Here is a 15,884-nt window from a genome sequence, read left to right on the forward strand (position 1 = left end):
CCTCATTTCGGTTTATGCCCCCAATGAAGGCCAAGAGGCATTCTACGACTCTCTGGGCGACTCCCTGCTTCCCTTTACAGATCTCACCCCCCCAGGCCCCTGAGACTTTAAACTAGCCACAAAGCTGTTCCACCTCTTCCAGACTCTGGGGTGGTAAACTCATGGAGGTTGCTCCATCCGGATGAAAAGGATTTTTCCTTTTTTTCTTATGTCCATAGAACGTCCTCCCGAATAGACTTAATTCTGACCTCCCCACAAATCCTCTCCTATGTGGACGATGTAGCCTTGGAACTGAAGGTGCTATCCGACCACGTCCCGATTAAACTTACACTGCGAGCCCACAACCCTGATCCACCTCCAAGACGCAGCTGGAAACTGTATAATCCTATCTTGAATGAGATGCCACTGAGGGACTCCATATCCAAAACGATCCGAAACTTCTTCCGGATGAACCTGATGGAAGACACATCCTCAGGTAACACCTGGGATGCCATGAAGGCAGTGGTGAGAGGTGACAATTGCGCAGGGGGCAGCATACCGTAAACACAAACAACTGGCTCGCACAGCACTAGAAGAGGAGGTCCAGAGGGCTGAGGCCCAGCATACTAAAAAAGGATGGTCCCGAAAAACGCAACGCATTTTACAGTCTGCTCGAAAGACATTAGAGGCCCCTTATGCAGAAGATACAGCGCACTTACTGGCCAAATCGACGCAGAAATATTACGCAGCGAGCAATAAAGCAAATAAACTCCAGATAGAGAAATTGGGCAAAACGAAAAGAAAGAACACCATAGTGGACCTCTACGACCCCCAATGCCAAGTCCAATACGCGGACCGAAAAGCTCCTACTGGCAGCATCCCACCTCACGGAAACGATGTCTGCAACGCCGCAAGACGTGGCAGAGCAAGCAAAATACCTGCAGGAAGCTACCCTCCCACGACTTGACGAGCCCGGCAGAGAGTAACTGGACACCCCGATCACAGGTGAGGAGGTGGAAGTCGCCATCAAGTCCCTAAAGCCTCAGGCTTCGGGTCCTGAGGGGTTCACAACAAGGTTTTATAAACTATTCTGCCCCCAGCTTGTTGCCCCACTAGTGGCCCTCTTCAACTCATTTGGCACCTCTGGCACCATCACCCCAACCATGCAAGAATCCATAACGGTATTCATACTCAAACCTGGCAAAAACCCTAGAGATAATGCATCATATAAACCCATTTCCTTACTGAATATTGATGCCAATATATACTCTAAAATCCTGGCAAAACGTCTAGCCGTCGTCCTGCCCGCACTGTTCAATCCAGACCAGATAGGATTTATAAGACATAGATCAACCAGAGACAACATCCGTAGAGCCTTGAACCTAGTGGACATTGCAGCTCAAGATTCACATGAACTGGCCCCGCGGGCGCTGGACGCCACCAAGGCCTTTGATAAAGTGGACTGGTCCTTCCTCCGACTCACCCTCGAAGCCTTTCACTTTGGCCCGAACTTTCAGAAATTAGTCCTCGCCAACTACCAATCCCCAAAAACCCTTCTTCAAGTCAATCATAACCTTTCAGAACCTATACATATAACTTGCGGAACTAAGCAGGGTTGCTCCCTGTCCCCCCTTCTATTTGCCCTAGTCATGGAGCCCCTGGCTCAGCAAATTCGAAGAGATGCAAGTATCGAAGGCCTCCCGGTTGGTTCCTCCCAGCACAAGCTCTCTCTATGCTGATGATGTTCTGTTATCCATAACGAAAGTCCGTACCTCCCTGACCTCAGCCCTCCAGGAACTCCACAGATTCGGAAGGGTCTCGGGTTTTGGCGTCAACTATAGGAAATCGACAGCCCTGGCTATAGGCTTGAAGCCAGAGGACCTGAAGATCTTGAAACCACTATGCCCGATTCACTGGAGTGAGAAATCCATCCCATACCTAGGGGTCCACATTCCGTCCCGTCCCAAGGACTTCTACGCAGTAAATTTTCCCCCACTCTAAGAACATAGTGGGGATCCTTGAATGCTGAACTTCTCAAGAAATCCATCTCATCGGGCGGATAACCACCTGCAAAATGAACCTTCTCCCCCGATTCCTTTACGGATGCTCTTCTCTCCTGATTCCTATCCCGCTCCCCTCCCTTCGGCGTATGCAGAGTAAGATGTTCAGGTTTATAGGCAGGGGTCGGAAGGCGAGAATCTCCCAGAAGGCCATGACGGCCAGCGCCTGGTCAGGGGGCTTGGAGATCCCTGACCTGCGTAGATACCATGTAGCGTCTCAACTAGCGCAAGTTCAAGCTTGGGACAGAACTACAGAGGCCCAGAAATTGAGGGATCTGGAGCAGTCCCGCCTTGCGCTGCCCCTCCGTTTACTCCCATACATTCCACCCCCACTGGGGAGAACCTGGACGGGGATATTGGCCTCCACAAAGCACGCCCTTAGCGCATGGGATTGGGCACTAAAACACAAGGGGGTCCCATGAGGCATGAGCTCCTTCTCCCCGATTTTCCACAATCCAGCTTTTTCACCCAGGTCACTCCCTGGACACTTCAAAAAATAGACAGGGGGACTTTCCTCCTCACCAGGGCACTTGACCATTGCTCGTCCGATGGCGCTGCTGGAGGCTTGAGGCCCGGTGGCTGAAGGCGCTGCATCTGCTCCTGCTGAACTCTTGCCAACTGCCTCCTATCATTGCAGGCCTCTTGCTGTAGCCCAGGCTCTCCACTGGCCGGCACTGTTCCTCCTCTCCAGGGCCTTATCCATCGCTGGCCCGCTTTCCCTGGTGGAGGCGCTGCAGCTGCGTATGCTCCGGCTGCGAATAAATTGCCTGTCTGCCTGCTCCGCCTTGACACAGACCTCCTGCATCCACCGGACCTCTGCAGCAGTCATCGACCCTCTGGTATTCTACCTCCTGGACGTCGTCTACGGAGACCGCCAGCTCCTTCCTCACTGCTGGAACCTTCACTGCCTTGCGGGCGTCTGCCTGTCGGCCTCCTCCTGACTTCTGTTTTCCTTCTCCACCAGGCCCTCCACTAACTTACCCTGCCTCCACCTCCTGCCTGACCCTCTGGTCTCCCGCCTCCTGGACGTATGCTACAGAGGCCTCCAGCTTCTTCCCCATAGCAGGAGCCCTCTTCAACCAGAATCAGGATGCTCTGCTGCCGAGGCTGCATGCCCTGTTCTTGGACCGCCTACCTTCAACAGAACCCTTCCTTCTGGACAGTGGATTTTTATCCCCACCTGTGCCCTCTTCCGGCTTACCCTGCCCTCTTCCACCAGCATCAGGAGGCTCTGCTGCCGAGGCTGCCTGCTCTGTCCTGTTCTCTGACCGCCTACCCTCACCTAACCCACCTGGTACGCTCTACTCTGGCCTTCGGTGAAGTGCCTCCTCCTGACCCTGACTCTGCTTGCTAACCAGTCCCTTCAGACACTCTCTATCCCGGATTGCCCCATCTACCCTACTCTCTACCTCTTTTCCCTGCCCTTGAGGCTACACTGATCCGAGGTCTCCACCCTTCTCACTTGCCCAATCCCACCATCCTACCATCCTTTACCTCCCGTCTGCCTGCTTCAACTGCCTCAAGGCTCTCCAGCCGAGCTACTCTGCCCTATCCCCTTCGGCCTCTTACATTCCCCCTGATGCTCTTGGCTTCCTAGAACTCCGACTTTCCCTCTAACACTCTCCCTACCCCTTCTAGCCCTTCCGTCTCCTACCACTCCCTTCACTCTTCTATCCCAAAAGCTCCCTGTGTCCTCTTCACCTAAACCTCTAGTGCTCTCTCCCCTTTCCCCCCTTCCCCTGCAGCTCCCGCCCCTCACTTTCTCTCTCCCTTAGCCTCACTCCCAACTTGCAATTCTTCTCTGCTCATCACTCTCTCCTTCCCCCTCTGTCATGCGCGTTGCCAGACTCTCCTCGATCACCTTCCTCATTACTTCCTTCCATCTCCCATCCCCCCACCCGCCCCTTCTCCTGCTCTTCCTCTCATCCTCATGTCTACCCCCATGACTTACCCCTTCCCCTGTTCCCCCACCCCCTCCTACCGTCCCTCTTTGTCCTAACCTCATCTACCCCCCCTACTGTCGAACCCTCCAGTCTTATTAACATTGCCCTCTGGAATGCCAGATCCCTCTGCAACAAGACTGATGCGGCACTAGACATGTTCCTCCGACTTAACCTTCATTTCCTCTGTATTACTGAAACTTGGATTCCTCTGATCAATTCCACTGTACCTGCTTCTCTCACCACCCCCTCCTTCCCTCATGGCCCACGCCCTTCTGGTCGCGGAGGCGGCATTGGTCTCCTCTACCACCCTAAATGTCTTTCCTCCACCCCTACTCTATCTCTCCCTACCTTCCCTTCCTTTGAATACCTATTCAAATTCTTCACTTCCCCTCACGCTATCCCCTCAATTATCTACAGACCTCCTGGCCCCCTCTCTTCCTTTTACGAAGAACTGGATCACCCCCCTCTCTCTAATTTCTCCCTCCCCCCACTCCCCTCTCAGCACTCAGTGATTTCAACCTTCCCCTCTGCAATGCCTCTCAACCTTCCCCTCTCCTCTCCATACTAGACTCCTACCTTCTCTCTCCCCTCCCTACTCCTCCTACTCACCCCTCTGGCTCCACTCTTGATCTCATCTTTATCTCAAGCTACTCCATGCCTTACTCTCCTTCTCCCTCACTCCCCCTCCTCGTCCACTCCCTCTTCTTCCCCCTTTTCCTTCTCTCGACGGGATCTCTGTAACTTTAACCCTTCCCTCTTTTTCGACTCCTGCTCCTCTTCTCTTCCCCCTCTCTCCGACTTCTCTCTCGGCCAATGACGCCCTATCATCCTATCTCCTCCAGTCTCGACCAACTCTACCCCCTTACCTCCTTCCGCCCTTCCGCCCTCCCCAACCTTGGCTTTCCTCTCACCTTCTGTCCATGTGTTGTCTCCTCTGTCGCCTTGACGCTGGCTCAAATCCCGCTCTCTGGCTAACCAAACCTCCTATTTCTCATATCACTCTCTTTATGACTCTTGCCTCAACTCAGCCAAATGTTCTTACTACTTTAACCTTCTCCACTCACAAGCCTCACACCATCGCCGTATTTTCCAAACCCTCTCTAGTCTTCTCTCCCTGCCTACTCCTGACACCTCTGCTAATTCTGCTCTCTCTCCTTCCGACTTTGCTGACTTCTTCTCTTCCAAAATTCTCTCCTTACACCAAAACAACCTCCTCTCCCCTTCCTATTCCCCTCCTCCCCCTTCTCTCTCCCCCCTTCTGCTTGCATGTTTAACTTCTCTCCTGTCACTCCCGTCCAGTGTTTACCTTCTCCTGTCCAAAACTCACCCTACTGCTGCCCCCTCTGATCCACTTCCCACCCTCCTTATTCCTAAGATTTACCCGCTCCTCATTCCCTACTTAACCTGCTTCTTCAACATTTGTCTCTCCTCTGCTACCTTTCCTTCAGCCTTCAAACACGCTACTATCATCCCCATCCTGAATAAACGTTCTGCTAACCCTCTTCTTGCTTCCAACCTTCGTCCAATCTCACTCCTTCCATTCCTCTGCAAGTTTCTTGAACGCCTAGTCTACTCTCAACTTTTGTATCCACTAATTCTCTCCTTCCCACCTCTCAATCTGGATTCCCCCCTATCACTCCACTGAGACTGCTCTCACTTATGTTCTCAACTCCCTCCTTACTGTTCGCTTCGCTAAGCAATCCTCTGTCCTTATCCTCCTCGACCTTTCTGCTGCCTTTGATACTGTTGATCACCCCTTACTCATCAATACTCTTTCTTCCTTTGGCTTCAAAGGCTCTGTCTTCAATTGGCTCTCCTCTTACCTCTCCAATCGTTATTTTGCTGTCTGTTGGGGCGGCTGCAACTCCTCCAACATCCCCTTGGACTACGCTGTCCCCCAAGTGTCTATACTTGGCCCTTTCCTTTTCTCACTTTATACCTCCCTTCTTGCTCCCGTTGTCACTTCATTCGGTATCTCTCACCATTTCTACGCAGATGACCCCCAGCTTTTCCTCTCCTTCTCTTCTTTCACTCCTGACCTCCATCTCAACTTATCTTCCTGCCTTACTGCTATCAAAAACTGGATGTCCTCCCACTTTCGCTCCCTTAACACTGACAAGACTGAAGTCCTTTTCTTTCCTTCTAACACACTTCCCCCTCCCACCCCCCCCTTTCATCCACTTCCCCTCTTTTAATCTCCCCATCACTGCTCACGCTCGCAATCTAGGTCTCCACTTTGACTCCTCCTTCTCCTTTCCCCCCCCCCATCATATTTCTCTCACCTCTCGCGCCTGTCGCTACCATCTCTTTAATATTAGTAAGATCTGCTCCTCCCTCACCTTCCATGCCTCTGAACTCTTTATCTCTTCCCTCATCTTCTCTCGTCTTTTCTACTGCTCTTCTCCTCTTTTTGGACTCCCTGCCTCTCATCTAGCCCCCCTCAAATCCCTCTACCACTCCTCTATCTGTACCCTTTGTCTCCTTGCTCCTCACAACTCCACTTCCTCCTCGCTCTCTTACCTTGGCTGGCTCCCCTTTCACTCCCAACTTAAATTCCAATTCCTGTGTCTTCTTTTCAGATCTCTCCATGACCTCGCCCCCGTTATCTTTCTTCCCTCCTCTCATTCTACACTCTCTACACTCTTGCCGTTCTGCTGCTCTCTTCTTACTCACTGTTCCCCCGTCTCAATGCGCCTCTTTGCGTATCCCTTCCTTTCAGCTCTTGGCCCCCCCCTACATTGGAACTCTTTACCTCTCTCAATCCGCTCCATCCCTACCTACTCCTCCTTCCGCGCATCCCTGAAATCTCCTTCTCGATTACCCTGACCATGTTCACTCCTCTCTTACATCCCTATTCTCCCTCTACCCACCTTTCCTACCCTCTCCTTTCCCTGTATGCCTCCTCCTATCGCCCTTGAAACTTAATCCTTCCCCACCTTGGCTCCCTCCTCTTTTCCCTTACTCCTCACCACTCCCCTTTCTTCTACCTAGGTAAATTGTTCTACATATTGTTTCATTGGTTTGTTTCATATTTGTAAATATGCTTCTTTCATTATTCTTGTATCTTGTTATATTGTAAATCGCTTTGGATTAGAGCACTATATAAACCTAATAAATACAAATACTTGAATCCATGGGACACCTGTTTGAGAACGGTCAACCCCGTTCCTTTGAACAATTTAAAACTACTTTCCATCTAACGGAGACGGATAGGTTCTCTGACACCCAACTGCAGCATTGGTGCGCCAATCCCCAGATTCAACAAGCAGCCACGCCTCTGGCACTCAAGTTGCAGGGATTGCCGTGCCAGGGTAATATCTCCACATGCTACAAGCTACTACAGGATGACGCTCTTAGCACTAAACTCCCCTGCATGGCACAGTGGGAGGCAGACCGGAGACATCCCCTGGAGGACCAATCCTGGGTTGACATATGGACCAGAACTCACTCCTCCTCGTTTTATATCACCAACCGGGAATGTGCTCATAAACTACTCCTGCAATGGTACTACTCCCCAAACCGTTTGCACAGGTTCAACCAATTCCTTGACCCTCAATGCTGGCGTGAATGTCGCCACCCCTCCTTCTACTTCCGTATCTGGTGGACTTGCCCCATTGTGCAATCATTCTGGAACCACTGTCGGCAATAAAAGACATCACTCAGGTGACCATACCCAGAGAACCGGAAATTGTCCTATTAGGTGCACCAGCCCCGGAGATCTACCCAAAATCGGGTAGGTCTGCCAAACTGTTGACTCAACTCCTGCTGGCGGAAAAGATTATGATTGCGCGCACATGGAAGACTACGGAAGGCCCCTCCATGATTCTGTGGTGGATCAAAATATGGGACATCGTAGTAGCAGAAAAAGTAACGGCGGCCAAGGCAGGCTTCCTTCACCTATTTGAAGACATTTGGGCCCCGCTCATGGAATTTGACAAGAATTTCCCAGCACGGACCTATAAACCTAGTCCAGCTCGGCTGGCCCTGGGGCCAGGCCCAACATTGCCCACAGACAAGCCTGCCCCACTAAGCCACGAAGGGTCCTGATCTGAGGACTGGGAGAGATGGGGGGTACAGGGGAAGATTCCGGGGCTTCTGGTTTACGGACACGTAGCCTTCACTGGAAAGGACTTTTAGTCTCATTAAATGTCATGTTTGCTTGTATCACCTCCTGCTGTGGTAGTGGTTTAAAATAAACGTGTTAAAAAAAAAAGAAATGCTGCTCGGAAGCACTTCTTGCCAACCAGACGTATGAGGCTGAAGTGCCTCTTTCTTCCAGCTCCCAGGGTAAGCTCTTACCACTATAGAAGCCGCCTTCCATACAACAAAGAGCATGCTTGCCCTGCCTAAATCCAGTGCAATCCATGTTCCCTCGGCCCCCCCTCCCTCCGTTGTTACTCCTGCTCTTTCCAAGCCACACTTCCGCCCAGCTCGTTCCTAATTGCATCCGTTTCCTGGAAGCACTCTTAGCAGTGCATACAAGGGTGGCCTTGCAGCCAGCTAAGGGCCACGCAAAGGACATCCCCCCCTAACCCCCTCCCCCCGAGGTACCCCATTGCCTGTTAACCCTGGGCGTCCTGCAAAGCCGTTCTACAGCAACAAGCAACAATCAGTAAAGCTTGTAGGATCTTAGAGCACAGGAAGTGCGGTACTTCTGAAATCGTGCCACTACTTTACTACCACCATTTGGCTTTGCTGCCCTTGTGTTGAACCCAGGTTCCCTCTGAAGTTTGCAACTGCTTTAAACCTTGCTGCGCTCTCAAGTTAGCCATTGTGTTGAATTCAGGTGCTCTGTGAAATTTGCCACTGCTTTCAATATTGCTACGCTGAAGTCTGCCATTGAATGCTTCTGCCTTATGAACTTTAACACTGCTTTAAATTCTGCTGTGCCGGAAGACTGCCATTGTGTTGAATCCTGCTCTCCTGTGAAGTTTGCCACTGTCCTTCCCTTCCATTGCTTCCCCTGATCCACCACTTCCCGGATTGGTTTCTCGTACTAGGAACCAGCAGTAACAGGGAGTCCCAGGACAGCCTTGCCCGGGCAGCCAGGCACCTCCATCGCCTGTTTTCCCTGGCGTCCCATTCGGACATTTGACGCCAGCACTCGACTCAGGGTTTGAACCCCAGAGACTATCGGATTCAGGGTGGCCACCGAAGAAACAAGAAAACGCCATAAGAAGCGGTTTTCCTAAAGCGATCAGAGTGTGGAAAAAATTAACTAAGGTCACGGGGCAAGGTGCCTCTATATATACTGGCCCTGATGTCCTGTCCGGCACAGTGAGCGTGGAGGAATTGGGCGGAGCCAACGCAGAGCCACGTTGCGTCCCTTAGTGGCAGAAAACTTTCCAAAGAGCAGCTGAACTGGGAGATCGATATCAAAGATGAGGAATCTGTGGAAGGAAAGAATCCATTAGACATTGTCTGTTTCCATTTTGTACGCAGATGCATAGCATTACATTGTCTCATTACTACAAGATTACTTACTAGCTAGAAATAATGGCTATGTCGAGCACATATTTAAATTACCTTTTTCTCTTAACAAAAGGCTTATTACTGTATGTATGTCTTTCTTACATACATAAAAATCCTATTAAAAAGTACTTTACCTTCCAGGTAGTTCAAAAGGGAGGGGATCTCCTTTTCCCAAATTTGACTCACAGCTGGATGGATATTCGGTTGCATCACACCCAAGAGACGCAGAGCGGCTGTACCACGGCCATCTCCCAGGTATGGGCAGGAAGATACCACCTGAAAAAAGAAAGTAGGGATGCTATAATATTTGCAAATCAATTACCTGTTTCTGCAGAAAAAAAAACACTTGTAGAAGTAGTAAAATTATATATTGAGCGCAGACATGTACCGCACAAACATAATACCGATACCAGCCCAGTTTCAAGGCATCAAGTACTAGAATGGTGGGTATTTTGTGATAGTGTTTTATCAGGTGACTGACATCATGACCGTGGTGATGACAGTATTATCAGATATTGCACTCAGAAGATCTCTGAGGGTAGCCAATGTATTGTACTTAGAATGATTTGTGAAGGCAGCAAATGTTTTGCACTTAGAAAAACTTTGAGGGTAGCCAAGGTATTAACCACCCTAGCTCCACTCCGCCATACCTCCTAAGTACCACACACGGCCAAGGGCCAGCCAAACTACACACAGAAAACACACATCCAACATAACAAACAATCCCAGAGATTGGACCTTATCCCTCCAGATACAACACGTCAGTGCACACAATTAAAACTCCATTAGAAGGCCAACATGCACAGACACCAGTTTCTCCTGGTTCTCCTATCACTCTTCCATGACTAATCCACCCCACCCTCTTTCTTACACAGCAACGTGAACGCCTGGAGACCATACTAATGGTAGCAATGCGTGGTAAGAGTCAACTTAACATAACATGTCAAATTTATGAGCAATAATTGAACCAGTATTAGATGCATAATTTGAAGGTGAGAGGCAGTGCCTTGAGGGGACTAACACTGAACGGTTATTTTGTCTAGGGGACACTACAAGTGCAACTCTGTTCATGTCATTTTGGCACAAATTCTAATACAGATTCAGAACCCTTCTAGTAGCTCTTGTTCTAGCCCAGCATCAGCTCCAGTGGGAAGTTTATGCTCAACCCTGGAGACATGTTTACATTACTTACTGGAGCGCTTCCTACAACCTGGATATATGAACTTCTGCAAAAAGAGGGAAGGAAAAATTAGGTTCCCCACCCTCTACTTGTTTTACATCTAGTAGGTCATTTTTAAAATTTCTGAGGAGCGTCTCTGAAATGTTCTGACCAGTGGTGCAATCGAGCATCACAACACTACTTGATCACTACAAAGCAACCATTTGCAGCCGGCACCTTATAAAAGAATCAAATAAAAAGTAAAAGTTGCATTCCCCCCTACTAGTTGTGAAATCCTAAAACATGATAGACCTGAAAAGTAAAGGTCGGACGTTGAAAAGGGAAGGCTGCAGGATTGGCATTACAGAAAGGAATTCTAAATGGGCATAAAGGAAAGGTGTAAATCATAATGTATTCCAACTGAAAAAGCTTTCTTACATTAACCTGCTTAACTAGGTCCATTAAGGAGATCAGTACAGACTGTCTGTTTTATAGAGAAAAGTGGACCATGGTCAAGGGTTCAAATGAAAATGGCGGGGTAGGAGACTGGGGAAAGGCAGAAGCCGTCGTTGGCTAGGCTGTTTTTTTTTCCTGAATGCTTGATGCAGATGCTCCAGTAATGGACAGTGAATAGCCATCCCATTTATCAGACTAAAGGTGATAGGATAGTAAACAAAACCGTATGCCACATCTATGTGAACATGCTATACCTATCCCATTTAAACATTTGCTCACAAGCTACTTGCTGTTTATTGTATGTGAAGACCACCATCGAGTAACAGTGAAAGTGAAGATCTGCGTAACACACACTAAGGAGCAAATCATTGCTTGACGCTGTTCATTCACCAGCGAGTAACTGATTACTATTTAGAAACAAGATGTTAAGTGCATCGAGGTCTTCCTCCGATTTAAGTGGCGGACGGAATATAGGGTGTTTTCTTTCCAAATACCTTTTCTTGGAAAGGAAAAGATTCTATCTAAATGTGAGGAAAATGATCAGTCAAAGTGTGGAAGGAGGAAAATATGCACTTGATTGATGCTACTGTATTTCAGGAGAGAAGGTTCTTTTGACGGTTATATTTTTAAAGAGCATTCTGGCAAGATGATTTGCTGAAGCAAAGGCAGCAGCCGATTCACAGATGCGAGCCGTGCAGGAAGAAAAAAACTCTAACCGGAAACCGCCTGAAGGCATAGCAGACCGGAGGAGGGGAACTCCGGTACAGGCATGGCAGGTGCCCTGGAGGGACCACTAGAAGTGAGGCGTTCACCGTGGGACCGGAGGAGAAACAGTCATTTGGAGTGGCCGACGAAAGGGTGAAAAGCCACCCCGGGAACCAGAAATGACTGCCTGACCGGGGAAGCCTGCCCAACGAAATCCCTGCACTGCAGCTGCACGTTACACCAGTGAGTGAACCCAGAGGTTGGGAGCCCTGGGAAGTGCCAACAAGGTAATTAACACTTGGAGCATTATTTTGAATACTGACCAAGCAGAATTAAAGGGCAAAAGTGGTAGAATTCTCCTTATATGAGATATCAATCTGGGAAACTTCGAACCCGTATTGCCATACGCCAAGAGACACTAAAGAAGAAACCAAGGGCAAAAGTTGTACAATTCTACTTATATGAGATGTCAATTTGGGGAAACTTGCAACAATCATTGCCAAAAGCTAAAAGATATTAAGAAAGAAGTTAACAGACAGAACTTGAACAGACCCTCATACGTGGGGTATCACTAAGGGGAAGTTGGAGCAAGTGATAGCTGCAGTGAACAAGGTATAACCAGTCAAGAAGTGCAACTGTGTTATATTTTAAAGGAACGTGAACATTGTAGAATAGACCTGGTGAAAGTTACGCATCAGGCATCGAGACCTTTATGGAAAGAGATACCTGGCAGGAGAGCACACCAGGGGATCTGGGAGAACCAGAAGGAGACAATTCCTGGCAGCAGAGTACACCAGGAATCCATAAGGTAGAGGAAAGGAAAATATTCCGTTGAGAAATTCCTGGCAGGAGAATATACTAGGAAATCATACATTTGAACAGTTGTGTGAAAGAGATACATTATCATTTGAAGCAATTGTTGAAGTTAAATGTTTGTTTTGCCATCCTGAGAAATGTGTTCTATGGAAGAGACATTTGCTTTGCCAATCCGAGAAAAGTATTTTGTGAAAGACATTTTCATTGACTTGAATAGAACATGGTTGCAACAAACGCTTTCAACAGTTTTCCTGAATTAGTTCATGGGAAAGTAACCAACCCATGGACACGGATTTTTTTTGCTGGAATTAAACCTTTGAACTTTTACACACTTTTGTTGAGTTGGGAACAGACATTTACCTTGCACCTTTTGATTATGTATGTTAGTGTGAGGGTCAGACATTTTGAACACAAGGGGCCTCATCACGAGTAGGGCAGTAGCCCTAAAATGCTGCGATAACACTATTACCGCTGCATTTAAGGGCTGGCCCAATCATCAGTTGGGTGTAATGTTTGGCATTTTACCTCCAGCTTTTTGTTGGAGGTAAAAATCTCCACATTCGTCCGTTTTTTGCCGCTATCAGTGCCGAAAAACCACATTGGGTTCAATGGACCCAATGGGGAATTGGGCTTAACCGCCTTACCGCTACTCGTGATGCGGTGCAAATTGTGCCAGACCGAGTAGCGGAAACACTATTTGCGTTGGTGGTATCCCAGCAGCATTACCGCCGGGATACCGCCAACCTCCTGATGAGGCCCAAGCTCAGCTTGCTTTAGTTTTAGTTTCATAGACAGGGATATTCTTATTAGGATAGGGACTGATAGGCCTTTATCCAAATCCCTTTAAATGGCGAACGTTGAAAACATTACAACTTTGTGTCTGCCTCTCATTTCTGACCCCTCGCGTATGCAGTGTGGACCAAGTCGCCACTCGGCACATGTCGCTCACTGGTAGCCCCCTTTATACAGCCTAAGAGGCTGCCAAACCTGTCGCGGATTGGGTTCTGACGCCCCAAGGTAATACCTTTCCTGTATTTAGATAGCATTATGAAATGCAGAGTGTAATCCACCCAGAAATGGATTGTTTGGAGAAAGCCAAACTCTTTCTTGCCAATGAGAAGGCTACGAACTGTTGGTCCATTTTTCTAAATTCTGCCGTATTTGCAACATAATAGCTAAAAGCCCTATGGGTCCTCCTCCTTGCAGGGATGAGGGGGTGGATAGAAAATCGCCAGGTCGATATCCTGGGACAGATGGAACTCTGAAACGACCTTGGGTAAAAACCCTGATTGTACTTTAAGAGAAATGTTCTCCTTAAATGGTGCTTACACGTTGGGGCCAGAAATGTGGTCTTCAGAGTAAGGAAACGACTAGAGCAAGAACACAAAGGCCCAAAAGGAGCTGCCATGAGGAAAGTATGAACCAGGTTAAGGTCCCAGTCCGGGACAACAAAAGGAACATGCGGAAATGTATTCACAATGGCCATCGGGATTGTGAAGAAAGAACTTTGATCCAGAGACTTTTGAACACAAAGCAGCCAAATAGCAAGCGCGGACACAAATGCTCAGCGAGTTTTGAACGCAAGGGTTCAATCGCTTTCAACGACATTTTCGACAAAAGTTCTGTTGCTGTTGATGCTCCTTTTCGATGATCCCCTGAAAGGTTGGCTTGGGGTTGCGTGCTTATTTGAGTGCAGATGTGTGCCCTTTCCGCCAGAAGACTTCCCCATGGCAGAGCTTTTGGCCTGCCTAGTGGGGCTGGGGAGAGGCATGCAGGAGTCTACTGACTCCTCCGGTAAGTCTTCGGCCTCTGAAACAGAGCCGTAGCTGCCGAGGTCTTGTCCGACATAACAGCGCCAGAGGGAAATGGGATTCGGCCTGCATGGCGTAGGCTGCCCACCGCTTGGTGTGCCTATCTTTAAGCGTTTTCGGCTTAAAAAGCTTGCAGAAATAGCAATGTTGTTCGGCATGTTCGTGTCTAAGACACCCGTTACACATACTGTGCGCATCTTTTCAGGGACATTTTTTTTATTGCAGGAAGGACTTCCGTTCCATAATGATGTATACATTTAGCAGCAGCAAGACATAAATCAGTAGAAACTAAAGTGGAAAGAGGCATTCTATAAAAGGATGTAAATATAGACCCACCCCCGCCCTCCCTACTGCAAGGTTGAATCCTGGTGAAGGCTGCAGCCGGCCGTCGAGAAGGAGATGTTGAAGCTTCCTACGGTAGTCACTGGATGTAGGGAGATCAATCGTCGAGACAGTAGAAATATAACGATAATATTGTTCAAACTGCAATCTATCTCAGTGGCAAGGCTATGAGCTCTGCATATGCGACCAACCACAATGGCAGAAAAAAAAACTATCTGAGGGACCTCGATGCGTGAGGGATCATGAGTACAAATACACATCACACAGGGATAGTATTACAAACACCCAGTCAACGTCCCCATTTGAGACTCGAAAACAAGAATGCAATGCTCTGTACCTATCACTAGATGTCGGTTTATGGGATTCGAAGCAGATGCACAAGTCTCAAGCATACATTACTCACCGTAATCTTATTTCAGATGCTTGTATCTGCTTAGATTTGCATGCTATGCATAGGCCGACATCTAGTGGCAGTCGCGGATTACTACATGATTTTTTTTCGAAACTCGAAAAAGGAGGTCGACTAGGCGTGTTAGTAATACTATCCCTAGTGTGACGTCTACTTTACCCATTGTCCTTCACGCATTGTTGTCCCTCAGATTGTTTTTGTTTCAGACAAGAGATTGCATTCAGTGTAGCGTGAGTAAATGTAATAAAGCAGAAAATAGCGATAGAGCAAGAAACATTTATACACCTTCGACTCCAGGAGGGGAGGAAGGGTGGGTGCATGTGAATCTAAGCAGGTACAAGCATCCGAAACACGATTACGGTGACTAATGTTTGTGAGTAACGTAGCAATGTATATGTATGCCTTCTAAGGCTTGTAGATCTGCTTAGATCACATGGTATGCATAGATTAGTGAGCAGTATCTGGAGAAGGAAGTGGAATGTGAGGTAGGTCCAGCAGCAAATAGATGTTTTACCACTGCTTGTCCCACTTGTGAATCTGCTTTAGAGTGTGTGTGTGTTTCAATGCAGTAATGCTACGTAAAGGTATGAATGGAACTCCAAGTAGCTGCTTTGCAAATAGCATCTAGGGGGACGTTTGCAATTAATGCTAGAGTAGCTCCTGTCTCTCTGGTAGAGTGAGCTCTAGGAGTGAAAAGTAGGGTCTTTTTGGATAGTGAATACACAGCTGTAT

General features: G+C 48.3%; 1 protein-coding gene across 2 annotated transcripts in view; it reads right to left on the reverse strand.

The window, feature by feature from the left end:
* Window positions 1-15,884, reverse strand: part of MROH1 (maestro heat like repeat family member 1) — a 2,813,132-nt gene that overhangs the window by 1,905,939 nt on the left and 891,309 nt on the right. For both annotated transcript variants that reach the window (XM_069621886.1, XM_069621885.1), the window contains exon 17: window positions 9,589-9,730. In XM_069621886.1, coding sequence (XP_069477987.1) covers window positions 9,589-9,730 — 142 coding nt within the window. The remainder of the gene's footprint in view (window positions 1-9,588; window positions 9,731-15,884) is intronic.

Source organism: Ambystoma mexicanum, chromosome 5q, assembly GCF_040938575.1.
Source record: "Ambystoma mexicanum isolate Mex_15411 chromosome 5q, UKY_AmexF1_1, whole genome shotgun sequence".
Taxonomy (NCBI): Eukaryota; Metazoa; Chordata; class Amphibia; order Caudata; family Ambystomatidae; genus Ambystoma; species Ambystoma mexicanum.